Here is a 22095-nt window from a genome sequence, read left to right as displayed (position 1 = left end):
TATATTAGTCTGAATATTAGAAAACAAAATAAAAAACAAAAGCGAACAAACCTCAAAAGACAGCTAGCATACTCAAAGGGATCAGACTAGGTATGCCTTAGAAAGCTCTGCGCACCCAAGCTAACGATGCAGGGTCCGCAAGACTAATTCGATCTTTCACTACTTAGCTTAAATCACTGAGCCAAGGGCCTAAGGTGCCAGCCACCGATGGTCACCAAAGACTGACCTGGGACAGTGGATCCGAGTTCATTGTTTTACACAAATGAAGATGAAAGAGAAGGACTCCCATATGCAAAGTGGGGCAAGCTTTATTAAGAGTTATGGAAAAAAATAAAAGTGAGAAAAGCTTCTGAGTGGGAGGGGATAGGAAACGGCTGCTGGATTTCCTTCATCTGGTGGTTTCTGTAGGACCATGGCAGAAGCTGCCTGAAGGCTGAGGTCATATCTACTGAGATTGTTCTTTTCCTCTGAGCTATTACAGGCTGAGTCAAAGGGGGGAGGGGGTCCCACTGTATAGCAGGCCTGTCCCCCAAGCACAAGGGCATGGTCATGCATTACTCATGTGCTCTCCACTCAGTTAGGACTGCCTGTGACTCCTCTGCCCACCTCTGACTCTGGTATACTGACTGTGACTATCTCTGGCCTGCCAATCACTCGGCTACTGTTCCTCCCTTCCCACCTTGCAGGTGGCTTGCTGTCAATCAATCACATTAAGCTCCCTGGCATTGTGAGTCTTGACCTTGACTCCCTGATGGCGATTAGACTCTGGCTGGTGTTGCCTTCTCTGATGTTGCAGGGATCTCAAGTGCTGTTAGCTATGTGGAGCTCTTGGGTCTCACAATCACCAACTGCAGCTGCAGGGTTCTTGGTTATCGCCTTGTCTAGGATGGTTTGGAGTTCCTGAAATAGGGCTGGCTTGTTATCAACCATCCTAATTATGCCTCAGACTATTGAACGAGCTGCACCAGAAGCAATGTATTAAAGCAAGACTATGAAACAAGGAATAGGACCTAGAGTGTGTTTCCCAAACGGGAAAGTTCGCATGGAAGCGAGCCAGCAAGGCTGCCATCACTGGCCTTGCTTCTCAAAGCCTGTTTGCCTTTTATGGTCCGCTTGTGTAGCTCCCTCACAGCTGCAAGTGCCTTTGTTTCTATCCCCAGTGTTTACAAGGTTCTCACTGCAGGCCCTGTTCTCTGACTCCCACTGTACTCTCGCCCCGCCTCGCTGCACAGCACTAACCCTAAGCACCCCATGTGGAGACAGCTTAGATGCCCACCACTAAACTAATGGACAAAGAAAGCATGGAGGATGCGCACATGGAGTGTTCTTCAGCCATAATAGAGAACGCAGGATATCTGCAGGAAAATGAGTTGAACTGGAGATAGTTACAGCATAAGGCAGATGAAGGTGAGCGTTGTATTTTCTCTCATTCGCTGAAGCTAGAGATAAACAAAAATATGAAAGCAGAATGGGATTGTAATGGAAGAGAAAGATAGCCCAGGGCTGTGATGGGGGAGAGAGGATAGCCCAGGGCTGTGATGGGGGAGAGAGGATAGCCCAGGGCTGTGATGGGAGAGAGAGAGAGAGGATAGCCCAGGGCTGTGAAGGGAGAGAGAAGATAGCCCAGGGCTGTGATGGGAGAGAGAGAGAGAGAGAGAGAGAGAGAGAGAGAGAGAGAGAGAGAGAGAGAGAGAGAGAGGATAGCCCAGGGCTGTGATGGGGGAGAGAGAGAGGATAGCCCAGGGCTGTGATGGGGGAGAGAGAGAGGATAGCCCAGGGCTGTGATGGGAGAGAGAGAGAGGATAGCCCAGGGCTGTGATGGGGGAGAGAGGATAGCCCAGGGCTGTGATGGAAGAGAGAGAGAGGATAGCCCAGGGCTGTGATGGGGGAGAGAGGATAGCCCAGGGCTGTGATGGAAGAGAGAGAGAGGATAGCCCAGGGCTGTGATGGGAGAGAGAGAGAGGATAGCCCAGGGCTGTGATGGGGGAGAGAGGATAGCCCAGGGCTGTGATGGGAGAGAGAGGATAGCCCAGGGCTGTGATGGAAGAGAGAAAGGATAGCCCAGGGCTGTGATGGGAAAGAGAAAGGATAGCCCAGGGCTGTGATGGGAGAGAGAGAGAGAGAGAGAGAGAGAGAGAGGATAGCCCAGGGCTGTGATGGGGGAGAGAGAGGATAGCCCAGGGCTGTGATGGAAGAGAGAAAGGATAGCCCAGGGCTGTGATGGGAGAGAGAGAGGATAGCCCAGGGCTGTGATGGAAGAGAGAGAGAGGATAGCCCAGGGCTGTGATGGAAGAGAGAGAGGATAGCCCAGGGCTGTGATGGGAAAGAGAAAGGATAGCCCAGGGCTGTGATGGGAGAGAGAGGATAGCCCAGGGCTGGGGCCAGTGAGCACTCATGCGTGTGCGTTCGTGCGTGTTGGGGGGAGGGTAAGAAAAGATAATGCAGGAGATATGAAAGTGCATCATATTCATGTATGAAACTGTCACAGTGAAGCCAATCATTCTGAGGAATGAACACATGCTAATTCAAACAGTGAAAAAGATGATTACCAGACCCTACCTGTTGGAGCGCCAGGGCCAAGACCCCATCTGCACTTTTTAGACTCATGGGAAGAACTTGTAAACCAGGAAGCAACCTACAATTTGCCTGTTCCAATAGGATCCGTCCGGACCCCTGCCCACGGCACTCCAGATCTGCCACGCTGCTGGTGGAGCCTCTTTCTACAGCTGTGTTCCTTAACTCCACAGGGGCATTGTCTGCTCCTCCCTTCTGCCCATTCAGTGCCACTGCAGCTCCGTCTTTCTCTTAGAAACCACTGCCTTCCAGCTTCCCGTCCCTGCAACCTAACTGTGGGCTGCCACTCAGTCCCCCAGCTTTTCCTTCGCAGTACAGCCACCTTCAGCTATCATCATGAAGCCTTTCTGTCCTGCACTGGCATAACTGGGCATAGCAGAAACATATTGGCAATAATGGGTGTCCAGGCTGGCGTCATCAGCAGCGTGGGAGATCTTCAGACCTCTAGGGACCTTGCCCTTGAGAGCATCAAGGTTTCATTGCTCACCGGACACTCTCTTTTCTCCCTGGCCTAAGGCAAGCAGCGGTGTTCCTTACACACTCCTGCCACAACACGCTACCTTCCCACAGCAGCAGGAGCAACAGTACCAATCAACCCATCCTGGACCGGAACCTCCAAACTGTCAGCCAGCACCAACCTTTTTCCCTCATGTGTTGACCGTCTCTGACTGTTACAGGAGCAGGAAGCTGACTACCACAGGGAGCCTGGGCTGACTCAGTTTCCTCTCGGGACACTCAAGTCTAGGTCTATTCTGACCTTGTGTGGGCTGTCCTCATTCAGCCAAAAAGACCTGACTTAGAAGGACAGACTTTGATAGCAATGGCTCTTGGGCTCGGACCACCTCACACTCCCTCTTGTTTCCTTTCCAGGCTGCCTCTATACTCTCTTATGCCATTCCTTAAAATTTACCTCTCCACATCTCACAGTTCACAGAGAATCAAGTTTCCTGGACTCACTCACCAAGCAGGCTCACACCAACACACAATCTAATGACTCCATTTTCAGAGTGATGCAGTTCCAAAGATTAGCAGAGACAGCTAGCTGGGCAGCGAGAAAGCGGTTTTTCTCCATCTGTGATCCTCTCCTCTTACTGCATTTTGGACTGTGGATGACTGTGAGAACCTGCTAAGAGACTATGCACCTGCTCAGAGAAACGGCTTGCATCTGTTTTCAAGGTGTTGAGACCATCCGAGTGGAACCCATGTTAAACTCCCAAGCTAGGAGAAGATGCAGCCTGGTGCGGGCCACCCTCAACACCACCCTACCGGAGGACCCTAGAGAGGTTCTGTTCCCTGGCCTCATGGGAAAGCAGAGGGAAAGCTTCCTGTCAGCCGGGGTGTGTTAGGCTCCTTCCAGAAAAACAGTGCTCCCTCCGGGAACACCCGTCCCCTTGTGGAAGCGGTACACAGGCCCAGGTTCTCCGGAACTCGGAAACACAAAAGCTCTCCAGTTCTACCTCATTAAACACGGCCAAAAGTAACTTAGGTCTGGAAAATATTCAAAGTAGGTGTAACCAAACAGATATCCCAACTGTTTTTCCTTTAAATTTCATGAACAAATGGAGAAAAAAGCTACCCTGGGTAACGCAAACCCTTGTGGCGCCTTCCAAGAAAAATGAATTGTAAGGCACATACACAACCAACCAAAGAAATGGCCTGCATAGGAATATTACTTTGCTGGTAAAATTGGGTGGAAAAGTCTAGCAAAAAAAAAATACTAACTTGGATTTGCAATAACATCCGAAAGCCTGTCTGGGGCTCTGGGTTCAACCCTCAGTAAGAGAAACAACAGGGAAACATCAGCTCCCTGTGAATCCAATCAAACCGCAGTGCTCCCAGGTGGCTGTGTGTGGAGGGCGTTCAGATGCTGCTCTTCCTACAGCAGGGTTTTTGCCTTAGATTTTGTTCTCCCCTAACGTTCTCTCCTTCCTAAGGTATCCACAGACTTTCCCATCCCAACAGACTCCCTGATATTCCAGGCTGCCACCAATCTCTGAGAGGCCAGAAGGCTGGACTTTTGAGCCTGTCTCCTCCTTGACGGCCACAGGAAAGAATACTTCTTCTGTCTCTCTCACTTTACCCCAGGAGAAGGGTACACTTCTCCTGGTGTTCAAGGAGGAGCTATGAAACGGAAGGGAGTTAGGGTGCAAGGTGACTTCCTGGCGAGATAGCTGAAGGTTTCTGACTGGTGAAATGAGAAATGCTTCCATTCAAGAAGGAGGGGATAGCCTCTTCCAGGATCCATTCAAGGAGGAGCCATTCAAGGAGGAGCCATGGCCTCCACCAGGGACTATTCAGGAAGGAGAAGATGGCCTCCACCAGGGTCCGTTGAAGAAGGAGTGGATGACCTCCATCAGGGTCCATTCAAGAAGGAGAAGATGGCCTAACAATCAAGACGGTCCCTCACAGACATTCTCAGCGCTGTGCTGGAGGTCCTGCCTCCTAGACATCGAGTTAACAGTTAGACAGGGACCTAACGCTCCAGAAAGCCACAGAGGCTAGGCAAGGTGCTGCTGGGAAGATTCCCTGTAAGGTGCCCCCCAGAGGCCACTGTGTAAAGCTGTGCTGCCAGGGTAGCCGGCTGTAGTGGAGAACGTAGGTTATAATAGATGCCCGGGATGCGGGCCCCCTGCCAAGGAGAGGTACAGGTACTAAGCGTAGCCAAGAGAAAGGCCGTAGGCTTTGGGCTGCAGGGCAGGATGGGTGGGACCATCCTGGATACCAGACGGGAGTCTGTTTTCCCTGCTGGGTTTTATCTTGCCTGAGTGCAGGCTTTCCTTGCTCTGCCCGTTCCTCTGTCTTGGGCCTTGTTGGAAGAGTACGAGTACGACTATGATGGTTTTTGAAGCTGGACTGAAAGCACGTTGTGACGTGAGATGGCTGGGAGCCAATGGGAGCCACAGGTAGGAGGTTAGAGTTTGAATGTGGAATGCCCCCACGGATCCACGTGTTCGAATAGTCTCCAGCTGGTGACACTGTCGTGGAAGGTGGAGCAACCTTTAGGAGCTGAAGCATCATTAGATGATGTGGGTTGCTGGGGGTGGCGGGGCTGAGAGGTATTTTATGGGTTATAGCCCTGATTTTGACCTAACCATTCTGTTTTTCCCTATGTGCCTCCAAATAAACAAACAGCTTGACTTCCTTGCCTCCACAGTCACAGGCCACTCCCCCCACAATGCATCCTTGCCCTGGTATACTGCACCAGGTCCCCAAACTGAGAGCCCAAACAAACCCTTCCTCCCTCTGGCTGCTTTGCATAGGGCATTTTGTCACAGTGAGAAGTAGTCAATACACCAGAATGCACGAGGCCCTGAATTCAAGCAGTTCCCAAAGGGAGTGGCACTATGAGGAGGTGTGGCCTTGTTGGAGTGGGTGTGGCCTTGTTGAAGGAAGTGTGTCACTGTGGAGGCGGGCTTTGAGGTTTCGTATATGCTCAAGGCACACCCAGTGCCTCAGTTCACTTCCTGTTGCCTGCTGATCAAGATGTAGGAATCCCAGCACTCAGGAGGTAGAGGCAGGCAGACCTCTGTGAATTTGAAGATAGTCTGGTCTACAGAGGGAGCTTCAGGACAGTTAGTTTCAAGACAGAAACCCTGTCTCAAAAAACAAAACAACAACAAAAAAGATGTGGGAATTTCAGCTCCTTCTGCCTGCATACTGCTATGCTCCCCACCATGATGATAATGAACTGAACCTCTGAGACTGTAAGCCACCACCTCAATTAAATGTTTTCCTTTATAAGAGTTGCTGTGATCATGGTGTTTTTTCACAGCAATAGAAACCCTAAGACACTCTAGTATAATAAACAGATAAATAAGTTAGTATCACCATTTTATCTTCCATGCATTTAGTGGGAAATGTGCTTCCAATGTATTACATGACATTAGATAATAAACACTTTAAGAGATCAGTCTGGAGATAGCAATTTTGCCCATACACAAAAGGCTGAGGAGTAAAAGCTTTGAGCTTATTATATTAGATTTAATAGTGGGAACAGCAGTAACACCATAGTCAAGAAATCAAAATAAAAATAGAAATAAAACCCCAGGGCTAAATAATAAAAGCTTGAGGCTTTGATGGGCATCGGCCATTGCCATGAAAAAAGCAGCCACAGGTAACATCTAAACAAATGAGGTAGGATCTGGCCTAAGAAGCTAACTCGTGAAGCTCTCCTGAAGGGAGCATAGTTCTCCCATAGAGCATAGCTCTGAGAAATGCAGATATGCCATTGCAGCTGATGGCCATCGCTGCTCTTCCACGCGGTGCCTCGGTTACTCCTCATGATGCTACTCTTTCCTCAGTTTTCTCAATCCTATTCCTAGAACACTTTGCTGTTTACCACTACTGCCCACATACTCGGTTTCCTATCCTATGCTTCTGCCTCCTAGGGACCCACTCAAGGCTAGGGTTTGCCTTGAGAAGCTCATTTGTTCTTCGGAACAGAAGAGAATCAGGCCCAGCTGTAACAACTAGTCGGGGTATCTGAATAAATACTCCAGCAAAGCACAAAGCTCAGCTACTAAGATGGTGCTAAGAGCCAAGTTATATCTGTGAGCTCAGACGTTAAATCCCAAAGGACCCGAGTGCTGCAGCATGTGACTGTATTTGGAGACAGGGCCTCTCAAGGAGTGCTTACCTCCAAATGAGGTTATGATGACAGGAATATGAAGCTATTTGCTTATCTTGGTGGATCAAGAAACAGAGGCCAGGGTGTAACTGAGCCTGGCTGTAATATGAAAGACCCACTTCACAGCGACGAACCTCCTTCACCAAGGCCCTACCCCATAACGGTTCTAGAACCACCCCAAAAAAGTACCACCAGATGGGAACCAACTGTTGCAGCACACGAGCCTGTGGGAGCATTACACATTCAAGCCACGGCACATGGTAAGTGCTCTACCTTTTTCTGTGTTTTTAAATGTCGAAGCAAGGTCTTGTTCTTGAAGATGCTGGGTAGTTCAGGAGGACCTGGAACTGTCTCAGTCTCTGGAGTAGCTAAGTATGAAGGCCTGAGCCTACCTGTCTGGCTGAAGCTTATAATTTTGAGGTGAGCAAACCCTCATGCTACTGATGATGTCACCTGAGTACGTGGAACAGAGAGACATAGCAGGAAGCCTTGTTCACCGGGCCTGAGGGATAGAATACTGGCTCGGAGATGGACTGGTTCCATGTCCAGAAGAGGTGAATGCATACTTGTCTTCAGCTCTCATAAGAATGGTGTCCTCATAACAGGAAATTGGGACATCTAGGGGGCACACGGGTCTGTACACCAGGTGTGGAGGTGGGAAGAGGGCACCCGACCCACACCCAGGAGAGTGGCCTAGGAGCAATCTAAGTCAGCCAACACCTTGATCCCAGACTTCTAGCTTACAAGATTTGAGAAGATAAATGTGCATTGTCTAAGCTGGTGTTTTGTTGTGGCCTCAGGAACTAGCACGGATGGGGCGGGTTGGGCAGCAAGGAAGTCGGTATTTGGGGCTAGAAGTAGAATGGCATGGTAAGCGGGCAGATGCCAGCATGAGGGAAGGCCAGGCAGACCAGACGTGAGTGGCTTAGTCAGGAAGCAAGGATGGTGGAGAGACCACCTAGGGACTGATCCACAGGGAAGATGGCAATGACATCACACATGGCAGAAGACTCCGAGCAAAGAGCAATTTGCCTTCAGGAAGTCTTATGGGTGCAGGCAATAGAGCTCTTTCTTGATGTCTTTTCATCTATCTTGGGCTTCACTTCCTCACAGGCACCTTCAATACATTTGCATGGTACAGGAAACCAAATAAGAGGGATCCAAGTATGTCTACTTTCAATTTATTTTGAATTGCTTATAAATCTTACACCATGTTTTTATAGTAAGGCTATCTCAGATTCCTTGAAAGACTCTTCCTATGCTGTTAAAATGGCCATTAGTTACTCTCTGCGTTTCTGCAGAACCATCCTGCCCAGGGTTTTCATCTTCCAGATCCTGACTTCAGGGTTCACTCCATGCTTCTGTAGCTTTGCTCCTAAATTACTTCTAATTTTAGAATGGCATTTGAAAGCTTGAGTTCCAAGGGTTGGAGAGATGGCCCGGGGTTAAGGGTGCCTGCTGCTCTATGGTGAGAAGCAGAGCATGGATCCCAGCACATACACTGCACAGCTCACAAATGTCTGTAACACCAGCTCCAGAGGATCCTGCGTGTCTTCTGGGGCACACCCGCTCACACAGACAGACACACACGTGTAAATTAACAATAAATCTTATTTTACAAGGAAAAAAAGTTCTTTAGAAAACAACTCATCAATAGTGAAGAAATCTTTAGTACTAAGACAGCTATTTCCTAAGAGAAGGAACACAAGAGCCAAATGGGAGGAGGCCAGACGGTCGGCTCCTTTAACTCTGGCATACCACGGCCCCAGAATTACTTCAAACCAGTTTTTAAATAGAGCCAACAGTTAAATTAGTTGAATAATTTCTCCCATCCAAAAGGCAATGTCAAAACTTCAAAGACCAAGGATAGATATTTGGTTATCTATCCCTACAAAACTGAGACAACCTGAAAGAGAAAAGCCATCTTTGCTTCTTCTGGAGGGCTCTCCCATGCCCCCATGTCATGATCTTCATGGGACAGCCACCTTGGCTTCATGGGACAGCAGCTTTCCTCAGCCGGCCCCTGAGCCTGGGTTCTTACTTGCCACGCTCTTTAACATGGATGTAGTTTTCAGTATGTCAAGCAAAATCAGAAGTTAGATCTCACTGCCACAAAACCAGTTTTTATTTCTGTCCCCGTGGAACTCTGCTGTGAGCCTGCATTCTCAACAGGAAGATTCTAGAACGCACAATCCATCGCTTGCTATCATAGAAACTATGGCTTGAAAAGTCTAAAGTTAAACAAAACAAAACAAAGCCCTTCTTACCTGTAAAATGAGGAATAATCTTTGACTTAAAAGTTTGTATTTTAGGTTTAAAAGATTCTATTTCTAAAGATGAAACAGAGCATGCCCTCAAATTGTCCATTCCTTCCTTCCTTCATTCATTCCTCAGTTATGGTCCTGAGATAGAGTAGTGACAGTTGAGCACCTGGCCTTTCTCCCGCTGTAGGACACAGGGAATCAGCTACTTGGTGTAGGAATCTCCACTATCTGAACCGAGTTAGATAGTTCCATGGATCATGACTTTCATATGAACCTCTCCAGAAATCAACACGTGCCTCGCCTTCCTACTCTAATTGTTGAGGCTATATCACTGCATCTGATTATTTTTAACTCTGGCACCTTCTGAAGATTGTTTCTTCACATATTAGTGAACTCCATCAAAGTTGCCTTTTCCATCCCACTTTAATTATATTCCAATTCTGCACTATCGGGTTTTGGATAGCTGATATAAATAAGAAATAAGGTTATGAGGTTTCACATTCAAAATGAAAGTTTTAAACATGGCTTACACAAAGGATCTATAAACATTATTTCTAGTAAACTGAAGAATAACAGAAAACACCAACTATGTAAAATGCAAGACCACACCATCCAAGGACCAGAGCCCCCGAAGTCAAGGGGCTGCACCATCCAGTGAGTCCCCACAGCGAGTCCCCAGCATCCAGTGAGTAAATGACACCGTTCCGTCCCCAACATAGAGAAGCATACGCAACATCCGCAAGCATCCTACGCATACACCACCTTTAAATGGGACCAAGGCTAGAAAAATTCCGCACCCCCCCCCCCCCCCCCCCCCCCCCCCCCCGCCACTGTCCCCTGCAAAGGAACTTTGTGATGAAGGTGCTGCTCTGCTCATTCACGCTCTTCCGGTTCCTATTTGTATAATGACCGTTCCAAAACCTGTGAATTGTTTCCTGTTTGTAAAATGATTCAGCACTGAGAGGAGGCAGAGGAGACAGTTATTCAGGGTGGTCACTCAGCCCTCTCGCCCCCACCCTCCCCTGCAGACATCCCATCACAAAGAGGCTGACTCACGGTCACAGCCGCTTGGCAGATTGTTTGCGGATTGTTATGATGAATACTGGCTCACAAATCTGAATGGAGCTCTCTGTGCCATTTCCTCGCAGCCCCAAAGGATACCAGCGGCCGTGCCAGATGTCCTCAGTCCTCCTTTCTGAAGTGGTTCTGGTTTGCCACCGGGAGGAAAAGTGACTTAGGCATTGAGGTGCCCGAGTCAAGTGTGCACCCCGGGCCTGCGCTCCCCAGTCAGGTGATGGGGAAGCCCTCAGGCCCTGAGCACGGAGATCTGTGAGACAGTGGAGCTGAGCATCAAGATCAAACAGAAACATCTCTCCTCCAGAGCTGAGGAGAAAGTCTTCCTCAGTAGCAAGTGACGGGCGTTGCTTCCTCAGACTAATGAGAAGGATGCCCCCACAAAAGAATGGTGGAGCTGTCCTGGCCACTCGCATTTCACACCCCTCACATGCCACAGTTTGTGGGGAATGCTCGCCTGGTATGAGGTAAAGAAAGATGAGGCGGAAAGGGAGAGAGAAAGAAAGTGAGCGCTGAAGGAAAGAGTTCCAGGGAAAGATAAGGGAGATAAGAACGAAGGGAGGGAAAGCAACAGAGAGAGAGGGGAGCTTGGCTGAACCCTCATACACCTCACGCTGGACCTGCCTTAAGCTGCTGAGGCACAAGGAGCCTCAGGGAGTAACTGAACCTCAGACTCCCAGAACATGCGGGGTTCCTGGGGAACATCGAGGATTACCTTCGTGCTTTAAAAACCATTATCAGCTCAATCCAAGGGCGACATGTAACAGGAACTCAGTGACCCGACTGAGTTGTGGATGGTACACAGGACCTGGCTGGGACAAAAGGAGATGGGTCCAGGTATAGAGGTCACCTTGGCTGAACTAAGAAAGGGATGTGACCAGGAGGTCGGAAAGCAGGTGAAAAGCCCTGGACAGTTAACACAGCAAACATCTTTGAGTGGCCACTGTGTGTGAGGATGGATAAGAAAATCTGACCTACTCCTTCCCTTCAAGGAGCTCACAGACCCAGCTCAATAGACAGACACAGACCATCAGATACAGAAAAGGAGCCAAGCACTATGGGAAAGCAGATTCTATGAGCTCTCCCCAGGACAGAGGAAAGGGCAATAGAAGACTGTTGAGGTATTAAAGTGGATTTTCCCAGAGAAAGTTAAGAATAGTGGAGAGTGGGGGGTGGAGGTGAGAGAGGGAATTGAGAAGAAAAAGTCTTTGGAGAATTGCATTAGAAAAGACCAACTATGGAAAGAGGTGGCTCTGCCATGTTGGAGACATCAAGGGACCAAGCGTGGGCAGCTGACAGGGACAGATGATGCTGAAGGTCCCAGGGATGGTAAGGTTAAACTGTGAAATGATTTTGAATCAAGGAGGAAGGGAGTCTCAGTGAGGAACTGTCCCGATCAGGTGTGTGTGTATGTGTGTGTGTGTGTGTGTGTGTGTGTGTGTGTGTGTGTGTGTGTGTGCATTATCTGTGGGCGTGTCTGCGGGCCTGTGGGACTACCTTGATTATGTTAACTACTGTGAGCGGATGGGTCACCATTCTCTGGGTCTAGGTCCTAGATTGTGTTAAGAGTGTTAAGAAAGTGAGTTGAGCAGCAATCCTGCTGGTCTCCTCTTCTCTCTGCTGGACTGTGGCTGCGATTTGATTAGTTGCTCTCTGTTCCTGCCATGTTTAGCTCCCTGCTAACCTGGAACTTTGAGCTAAACTAACCTTTTTCTCCTTAAGTTGCCTTTCATCGAGTAGCTTAACATAGAAACTAGCACAGCCATATTTGAGAATATCAGAGGGTTAGTTAAAGTGCCGGGAAAGGAGTAGGAGATATGGAGAGTAGGGTTTGCCACAAGACTGAGGGACAGACCCACGTGCGTGCATGCACACTCGCACACTGAGGAAAGCGCAAGGCAGCTGGCAGCTCTCTGGCCTCTGGAAACGCAGCTTAACCAGACATGGAAACTCGGTGGGGAAAGGAGCCCATCTGAGGCAATGATGTGTTCACAGAGGCTGTGCTGGGGTGCCTGTCCTTAGACAGGGGAAACAGGAGCTGGTATCACTAGAGACTAAAAATGATGTGCTGAAAAAATTCTAGAACATACACAGAAAGAAGGAGGAAGGGAGAGCCCAAAGCAGAGACGCAGGGAGCAGGCAAGCTAGGGAGCAGGCCCAAGAGAGCCTGCAGGAAGATCAGCTGGGCAGGAGCATCCTGCAGAGTAATGAAAACAAAAGATTCCTTAGAGGCAGAGGCAGGCGATAGGGCCACAAGTCACTGGAGGGTGACAAACTGGGAAAGGTTACATGGTTGAACTGGAAGCAAGCCTCCCAGTGACTGACACAGAATCCTGCACCAGGATGAGTTAAAAGAGTTTATCAAAGGAAAATCAAGTAAAGTGGAAGGAAGCACAGGACTCCAGGGCGTGAGCCACTGAGAAAGAACCAATAGCTCTCAGAACCCTGAGGAAAACTTATCCTACCACACATAGTTGGGTGTTTTTTTTTTTATGTATACAATATTCTGTCTGTGTGTATGCCTGCAGGCCAGAAGAGGGCACCAGACCCCATTATAGATGGTTGTGAGCCACCATGTGGTTGCTGGGAATTGAACTCAGAACCTTTGGAAGAGCAGTCAGTGCTCTTAACCACTGAGCCATCTCTCCAGCCCCCACACATAGTTTTTTTTTTTTAAATCCTAAATGCTGCTGGCTGTGGTGACTCATAACTGCAATCCCAGCACTTAGGGAGGTTGAGGCAAGGGGATCACCAAAAATTCCAGACCAGCTTGTGCTACAGGGTAAGACTCATATCTCAAACAAAACAAAATGCTGGGGATGGACAGAGAGCTCAGCGGCTAAGAGCACTTGTTCTGATTCAGAGGCCCAAAGTTCAGTGGCCAGCACTTGCCGCTCACATCTGTAGCTCCAGCTCCAGGAGATCTACTCTCTCTTCTGGCCTCAGTGGGCATGCAGGTACAAGACAGACAGACAGACACACACACACGATATAATCAGACATTCTGTCAGATATAAAACAAAAATCATAAATGCTTTTCAAGAAATCAGAACCGCTAATAAAAGCTGTAACATTCATTTGCACTGAGCAATGTGTTATTTTTCCATTGACAACCCTTAGAAAACCCAGTCTCCAAGATTCCCTAAGCTTCCCCACTGTAACAGTGGTAGATAAAATTATCTCGAGTGAAGTCTCAGCAAGTGTCTGGATGCACACTGGAAACTATAACAGTCAGCTGAGCAGACATCCCTGGGGAATGAATGCCTCTATCACTCTCCGACACTTAAGATGTACGGAATCAAACATCTCGCAGAGGAGGCGGGGCCCCTCCATGAGTCCCAGCATCCTCTCTCAGGGCCTGAGTTACAAACAAAGAACTCTAAGCTCATGGAACCCGGCTGGATCATTACTCCTCTGGAAATACTTCTTTTAGATAAACCACCCCTTTACGGGATAATCTGAATTATTAGTAAGACAAATTTCTGTTATAAACTAATATAGGATTAATTGTTAATTGAGAGCTTGCTTTTTGATAGTTCAGTTGCACCTGGGATGTGATCCTTATTTTCCACCTGTCTTCCTTTATATTGTTAACATCCACAATACCTTAAAAACCTGGAACTTTTACTGATAATCCAAGACAGAGGTTAGATTGGGGTCAGTGGCCCTCTGAAAGGACACACACACACACACACACACACACACACACACACACTCCAGGTTTCTGTAAACAGGTGGACGAGCAGCAGGGTCACCACAGGCAGGTCGCCCTGTGTCGGAAGAGTAACAGGTCGGCCAGGATGAGTCAAAGTTAAACACTGGCTATTGGCTCACCGTTGCTACATTTCCTCTGGCTAAAATCTCAGACAAGGGTTAACGAGAGTCCAGTGTGACTTCTAAGAGCCACAGGCTGTGGCTCAAAAGGGAAGTCACAACCTGTTCTCAACCCCTCCCAAGTTCCAGAAGATCCCCAGACACAATTATTAAGAGTAAATTTGACAGGCAGATAACTAGCTGCTGAGCTAACAGTGGGCAGGAGGAGGAAACACCCAAAATTGCAGCCAGCTCTTACTATCTAATGCTTAACTGGAGGCCTGTAGGTATAAGAATGATTTCTAGTTTGTTACTAACACGAGTGAAGCCATTTTATGTAGCTTGAAAACGATTTTCTGTGACTTGGAATAATGTAATGTTTTCAAGATAGACGAAAACTACAAAGCAGCTCCAGGATGAGCCAAACCCAAGACAGACTTCGGTACGCATGCTAATGAACCAGCCCCGCGCTGGGCACTGCAGTCGCCCAAAACTACGAACATTGGAACTCCGTAGACAGCTCCTAGGATTGCACTGCCATGCTCCCGAGACACACCATCCCAAGCCCCTGTGCAGGTTCCCATTGGCAACGGGACTTTGCAACTGGCCACTGGGTGGCTCTGGCTTGCTTAGTCCACACATGCCCACCCACCAGCACTAGTCCCTTGTGCCACGCTCTCAAGGACCTCCTGGGACTTCCAATGGTGGCATCTTCCTGGCCTGTGACATCTAAGGGACCTTTTAGTGGCTTTGCTTTCTCCCAAAGCATTCTCACCAGAGAGGATTTCCCAGGGAAAACCTGCAGGCTTTTTACCTGACCAACCGATAGTGCCCTACTTGGTGAGATGTCTGTTTACATGAGATCACCATGACCTTTATAAGAGTACCGCATTGTAAGAAAGGTTTGGGTGTATAAAGTAGAGCATCTTCGACTGGCAAATGTCCTGTGGACATCCTAATTACCAAGCGCATGACAGCCCACTGGCCCAGACTCTGCATCATTGTTTTGCTAAAACACACACACACACACACACACACACACGCACGCACGCACGCACGCACAGGTTTGTTTGCACAGAATATGCTAATGAGGCTAAGATGCATGTCCCAGATGTGCACATTTCCAGATCACAGGCTTTTGCCCCAGGCCAGCCGCCTTACAAATGTGTCAGGGCAAAGAGGCCCGGGAAGAGTGTTGGAAAATCAACAAGGACAGGAACTGGGAAAAGACGAGAAGACTCCTGACATGTGCAGCAGCCATCCCACTGTCAGCATCCTCCGGGAGAAGAAGCAGTGTCCTGTAGCAGGGACCCTAAATGCCTCTGCCAGCCCCACTGATGACAGCTTCCCAGCATCTCTGTGGACTTTTCATTTGTGACGTACAAAGCTTGGATCTGGTTTGTTTACTGTTTCTACAAGACTCTGTTTTCAAACTGAACTTTAAAATCATGTCTGTCCATGTTGCATGACATAGCCAGAGAACACTCAGATTGCTGTAGTGTCAGAGGTCTGGTTATATAACGGATGTTTTATAAACCCAACAAAAGCCCTCAGGGCACATCAGAGGGGGATGCTGCCTTCTCGGGGCTGAAGTCACTTGGCATGGAGTGCATCTGTAAAGACTCCTAAGGTGTGGTAATATCTGTGACTCATGAATTGTCCTTTCTCTCTGTGCAGATTACACGATTTCCAGGATTCATCAGCTCCAAGAGCCTGACCTCATCTGTTTACTGCACAAAGCAGCATTACAGTAAATACCATGCTTATTAAGGCAAATTGGCAGGAGCCACTTGCCAGATATGACCAAAGGAGGGGGAGGCCAAAGCATTAAGAATCATTAATGAAAGGATGCATTTACACTGGGCAATGGAAAAGCTAAGGCTGCTTTGCCCAGAATCCTCAGAAAACAGCAATATTGGGCTCACAGAGCCCTGGAAGCAACTGGCCCTCAGTGTCCTGAGGAAGCTTGGCCACAGGCATCCAGAGGGTACCACGACTACTGAGCGGGAGAGAGCGAGGAGGCTGTAGAAGCAGGCCAGCAGCCAGGTGGGCAAGAAGCTGGGTCAGGAGAGCGAATCAGGGGGTAACTCAGTGAACCGGCTGCTACTCTAAGCCTCTATAAAACGAGATCTGTGAATTTCACAATCCATGTTTTTACTCTGGTGCGGTGTGGAGTGTGTGCAGTGGGAAAGAGTGCAGGGAGCAAGCTGACCTGACCATCACCCCCCTCCTCATGGGTGTGGGTTAGCTAACAACCTCTGCCCATCTCAGGTCCCCCCGATGCCTGGAAGCAGAGACTGGTTCCCAACGAGCAGTAGGGATCAGCTCAGGGTAGATGCAGCATTTCTAACTGCGTCCATTTCCTCTAAGGAAGAGCATCTGGGATATATCCACTGCTAGCAGGTCCATAAGCAGCCAGCATCTCACACTCCTCCACATGCCGGACTCTGTGACCTTGGACACATCCGTGTTTGGTTGTCATCTCTGGCCTCCCTTCAGGGACATTTCACCCCTGTCCCCACCTTGCTCCTTCCTCTCCAGCAGAACTGCACGACCCACCTAGCCAGCACCCACTGTGTAGAGCACAGTCTTCGAAGCATGCTTCCCAAAACTCCCTAACACTCACGATTTCTTTCCGAGTTACTGTCTTAGCTAGGGTTACTATTGCTGTGGTGAAACACCATGACCAAAAGCAACTTGGGGAGGAAAGGATTTATTTGGCTTACATAGCTTGGATCACAGTCCACTGTGGAAAGCCAAGGCAGGAACTCAAATTAGATGGGAACCTGGAGGCAGGAGCTGATGCACAGGCCATGAAAGGCTGCTGCTTACTGGCTTGCTCAGGCTGCTTTCTTATAGAACCCAGGACCACCAGCCCAGAGGACGGCTCCACCCACCATGGGCTATACCCTCTCCCATCAATCACTAATTAAGACAATGCCTTGCAGGTCTGCTTAGAGCCCGACCTTATGGAGGTATTTTCTCAAAGAGGAAAACACTGCCGACTCCAGCTTCCGTCAACACCAGCCAGCAGTGCCATCAGATTGTGCCCGCCTTCCAGAGCTTTCTGCAACTTGGAAGAGATACCTAGAAAGGAATACAGCTTGGATGATATAGTTTTGGGCCAAATGGACACTTTGAGGCCTGAGACCACAGAGAGCTGAGAATCGGAGCCATTACTGCAGCGGGAAAGCGGCTGCTTTTATTTCTCTGTTTGTTTGGGGAACTGTGTGGTTGAGGAGATACCGCCAATTTGCCCTTAACTGTGCTTTCCTGTATCTTTCCCTTGAGCCTCATCCCGATCTGCTCAACCATCAGTGTACCTTTCACGTGCTAGGAAAATGTACCGTACACATGAGACCACACAAAAGGGTCTATTAGGTATTCTTGCTGGGAGAAAGATGTCCTCTAGGGGACCTAGTTGCCGGCACACATCTGGACGAGTTATTCTACTCCTGACTGTCAGACTGTCTTGACCGTCAGCATCCTGTCTTTGCTAACGATAAAGTCAGGAAGATCCCAGACCTTAGTTTTAGAATGTTTTAGCTGTGTGTATGTCCTGAGTGCAGCATGATGTTTAAGGGTATGGGTCCCTCCCTACCCACTGAAGATCCAGGAGTGTCCCCACTAAGTTGTCAGAAGTACTTGCCACTAAACACCCCAGAATGGTCCCCACTAAACACACAGGAGTGCCATTCATTAACACCCAGAGTACTCCCCCACTAAGCACCCATCCAGGAGTGCTCCCCCACTAAACACACAGCAGTGTTTAAATAAACACACAGAACAGGTCCCCACCAAATATCCAGGAATAACATTCATTAAACCCCAGGAATGCACCCCATTAAACACCAGGAGTGCCCCCAATAAATCCCAGAAATACCATTTTAGGTTATGAAGTCTACAAATGCCTCTAAGAGTTGCCAAATTACTCTGCTTGAGAATCACGGAGTTAAAGACTACAAAATTGGAGGGATGGCTAGGCAGTTAAGAGCAATTGCTGCTCTTTAAGAGGACTTGGGTTCAGATCCCACGTGGTAGTAGCTCACAGTAATCCTAATTCCAATTCCAGGAAATCCAATGCCCTCTTCTGACCTCCACAAGCACTGCATGCAGGTGGCACACACACATCCATGCAGGCAAAACCCTCACATAAATAAGATAAATCTAAAAGATAAAATTTAAGAAAAATTACAAACTGAGCTGGGCATTGTGACACATGGTCAATCCCAAGATTATAAAGCCTATAATCCTGTAAAAACTCAAGAGGCAGGAAACCGAAGCAGAAAAATCTCTAGAAAGAAAAAAGAAAGAAAGAAAAAGAAAAGAAAAAAAATGGTACAATAACCACGCGCTACTTGGGGGAATGCACAGCTGTTTTTACAGTATGGCAATACGTTATGCAATTCAGAATTATCCCTACTCACTTCTGTCTTACTATAAGGTAAACAGCTTCAAAGAAAAAATAATCCTGCAACTAATACAGCATTTTAAAAAAGAGCATTAGGTAACGCTCCACACAGAACCCAGACTGGAAGGTATTCCTTCTGCCCTTAGTCATGACAGGCTTTCAAACAACACATGCTTTGGGAAAGAATAAAACCACTTGGGACACATGTGCAGCCTGTCCTAGCAGCTGAGCCAGTGGCAGACAAATCTCAAAGCAAAGATACTTTTTCTTTTAAACATCCACAATAAACTAAAATAGAGACACAGTGCTAATTCATATCATAGCTTTCAAGCATCTTTTCCAAATTACTCTTAGTGGTCCCTACAAAGCAGGAGGTGGCAACAAGACGTCTCGCTGTGTGGACACAGCAGTGACACCAGCAGTGATGACAGAAACCACTGTGCCACATTTCAAGGGGGAAAGAAAGCATCGGGATAAGGTCTGACCATAAAAAATGTAAGTGAGGAGATGGGGATTTTTAAAAACCTATTTAAACACTGCACAGTGTGTGGGAAATCAACCTTTCCCCTTAATATGTCCAACTTTTATATCTTATATGTCGGTTAAAAATTCTATTATTACGCTTTTAAAATATTCAGCAAATATGAAAGCGTATGTTGCATACGCAGGGCAGTTCCTTTTGTTCATGGGGCATTCTGGTCTTCTTGTTCCTTACAGAGCCAATAGAATTCCCTAGCCATCTTAAGACAAAGACAAAGCTCCTGAATGGAAAACCTCAGGACTGGGAACTGGGAACTGGGAACTGGGAACTCGGGCCCTTGACCACTCTTCTCTCAGCCCCCCCCAATAAAAATAAAAATAAAATAATTCAGACCCCACACACCCAAACTCTTAGAGATGAATGCAGCCTGCAGCCCTTTAAACAACCCTCCCCCCCCCCTTTTTTTCCGAGACACAGTTTCTCTGTGTAACAACCCTAGCTGTCCTGGAACTAGTTCTTGTAGATCAGGCTGGCCTTGAACTCACAGAGATCTGCCTACCTCTACCTCTCCGAACGCTCGGATTAAAGACATGCAGTACCACCCCCGGCCTAAGCAGATGTTTAAACTATTTTTTTTTAACCGCAGGTCATCTCTCTCACCTTCAACCCTTAGATACCTAAACTAGCCCTCTTGGACCTTTTCCAGACAGTGGCTCCCCCCAGTGTGGTTTCTGGGGGAGCACTATTGAAAATACAAACTCAAAAATGCAGGTGTTTCATCCCTGACTCAGGGGCTGGATTCAACCTGTTAGAGCAAACGCCGCAGGTGATGTTCTGGAGCCCTTACGGTTGAGCCTACTGACTTAGGACCTTTTCTACATCTACTACCGGGTATATTTTTATTCCACAAATTGAGGTTGTAATTCTTATCTCACCATCACTCCACCACAAAGCCTGTACCCTCCCTTCAGCGCTGTCAACGGATCTGCACTGCACTTCACACTGAAACGAGATCTGTCTTGCTCTCTAAGGAAGCCAAAGGTTGGTTTGCTAGTCTTTTGTCTGTTTTGACTTCCTTAGCTTTTCTCTTTGGAATAACCTGGAGAAGCTGGGTGCTGGAAGTGAGTGATAGCTATGGGGGTAGGGTCCACATCGCTCTGGTCACCAAGTCCGAATTGAAGTGCAGGGCTCAGCTGAAGAACATGTCCTCCTGCCTCCGTTTCCCTGGGTGACTGCAGAATGCCAAGGAGTTCTAGAGCACTGGAGGAGACACGCCTACTCCCCCTACTCCCACCCCAAGAGCCGCGGACCCCTCGCCTCTAGCATCCTAGCAACCCGGCAGCAGCGGGTGGCCCGTGAGGGACCAGAGACTATGGAGCCAGCCCACCTGGAGTTGGTAGGAGGTGCAGAGCGGGGACCCTACTCATGAGGGCACGGGAATGGATCTGCTTCCCATGCCTAGGGACTGAAGGGCGCCTCATCTCAGTGTCCTCAGGTCCCCGAGGGAGAGGGAGCAGGTCGGTCTAGACCACGTACGCTCGCGGGTGGGAGGTGATGGCTCACCGTGTGGGTCGCTCTTCTCGCGGACGCCGTCCACGCGGCCGTCGGGGTGGATGCGCAGGAAGAAGCCGCCGTTCTTGCAGTAGAGCCGCTTGGGGTCCTTGAAGTGGCCGGGCGGGAAGGCTGCACCGCCATCCTCGGGCAGTGCGGGAAGCGTGGTGATGCCGCCGGCAGCCATGGCCCCTCCGCGGCCCCGGGACCCCGCTGTGGCTGATCGCGGGGCTCCCCGGCCCCGACCCCGGCCTCGGCCTCCCAGCGCGCCTCGCCCGCGGGCAGCCAGTCTCCCGGTCCGCGTCCCGCCGCAGCACACGCAGCCCGGCGCAGGACTCTGCCGGAAGCCGAGAACCCCTGTGTGCCACAGCGGCCCGGGACAGCGTCACCCCAAGTCCCCGCCTGCACCCCAGCCCCACGCGCCCCCGCCCCCCGCGCCGCCTCCTCCTCACGCCTGGCGCCTGAAAACTGCAAGGAATCTGTCCGGCTTGGAGGAGCTTTCTCTAGGCGACTGCGCTGACGCAGCTCCTAAAGTTTAAATGCAACTTTCTCGCTTGGTTTCTGTCTTTTAATGCGGCGAGGGCCTTCCACCGGCAAAACAGCAGAAAGGGTCTGATCCGGGGAGAGATCGAGTCAGGCTTTGAAAATCTCCAGTCCCCGCAGAATGTAAACTGTGGAAAGATAGGGTGCAGGAGACAGAGGCCAAGAAGGGGGCGCCTGGGTTCCCTTTCTGGGCGCTTAGCCCTAGACAGCGTGGGAAGATGAAAACGGCTTCGGAGTTCGCAACACGTAGAAGCGCAGAGCTGGCGCTTGCCCTGCCTCAGTTGTTAGATGTTTCTTGGGAAAAACTGAGTTTCACAAAATTACAGTTAATTGCGGTTGGTGATTTTCAGTAGACCCTAATAGGTTGTAGATTCAGATTCTTTGCACTCTGTATTCGGAAACGAGGTGATTCTCACCCCTAAGTCCTTCTCTCCTGGGGACACACCTTTCCAGTGAAGGTGATTACCAAATACCAGTTGGAAAAGCTGCACACCGCTAGGTCTATGCTCGAAGCATCTGAGATGTGTGGTCCACGGTGGCTAAGGTACAGACTACTCCGAGGACTCAGACACAACAGAGTACCCTGCCCTGTGCGGGCTTGGGGAAGCTTCTAGAGGTTCCACTGTATGCTAGCTGTAAAAGGTCATGCTGAAGAGCGTTTAGTCTCCACGGAGGTCTTGACTCAAGTGTGTGACGGGCATTAGAAAATTCCCCAAACCTTTAAGATCACGCCTTTTCCCCAAGCAATCAGAGGAGT

The 22095-nt window shown here is 49.0% G+C and overlaps 1 protein-coding gene across 1 annotated transcript in view; it reads right to left on the bottom strand.

The window, feature by feature from the left end:
- Fgf2 (fibroblast growth factor 2) overlaps nucleotides 1-21151 on the bottom strand; it is a 55895-nt gene extending 34744 nt beyond the window's left edge. Inside the window, exon 1 of the mRNA XM_075950864.1 lies at nucleotides 20808-21151. Within this exon, the coding sequence (XP_075806979.1) occupies nucleotides 20808-20982 (175 nt within the window). The 5' untranslated portion in view covers nucleotides 20983-21151. The remainder of the gene's footprint in view (nucleotides 1-20807) is intronic.
- Nucleotides 21152-22095: the final 944 nt, after the last annotated feature.

Source organism: Microtus pennsylvanicus, chromosome 16 (genome assembly GCF_037038515.1).
Source record: "Microtus pennsylvanicus isolate mMicPen1 chromosome 16, mMicPen1.hap1, whole genome shotgun sequence".
In the NCBI taxonomy this organism is placed as follows: domain Eukaryota; kingdom Metazoa; phylum Chordata; class Mammalia; order Rodentia; family Cricetidae; genus Microtus; species Microtus pennsylvanicus.
The sequence above is the reverse complement of the archived record's forward strand: the minus strand, read 5'-3'. Positions and strand labels throughout refer to the sequence as shown.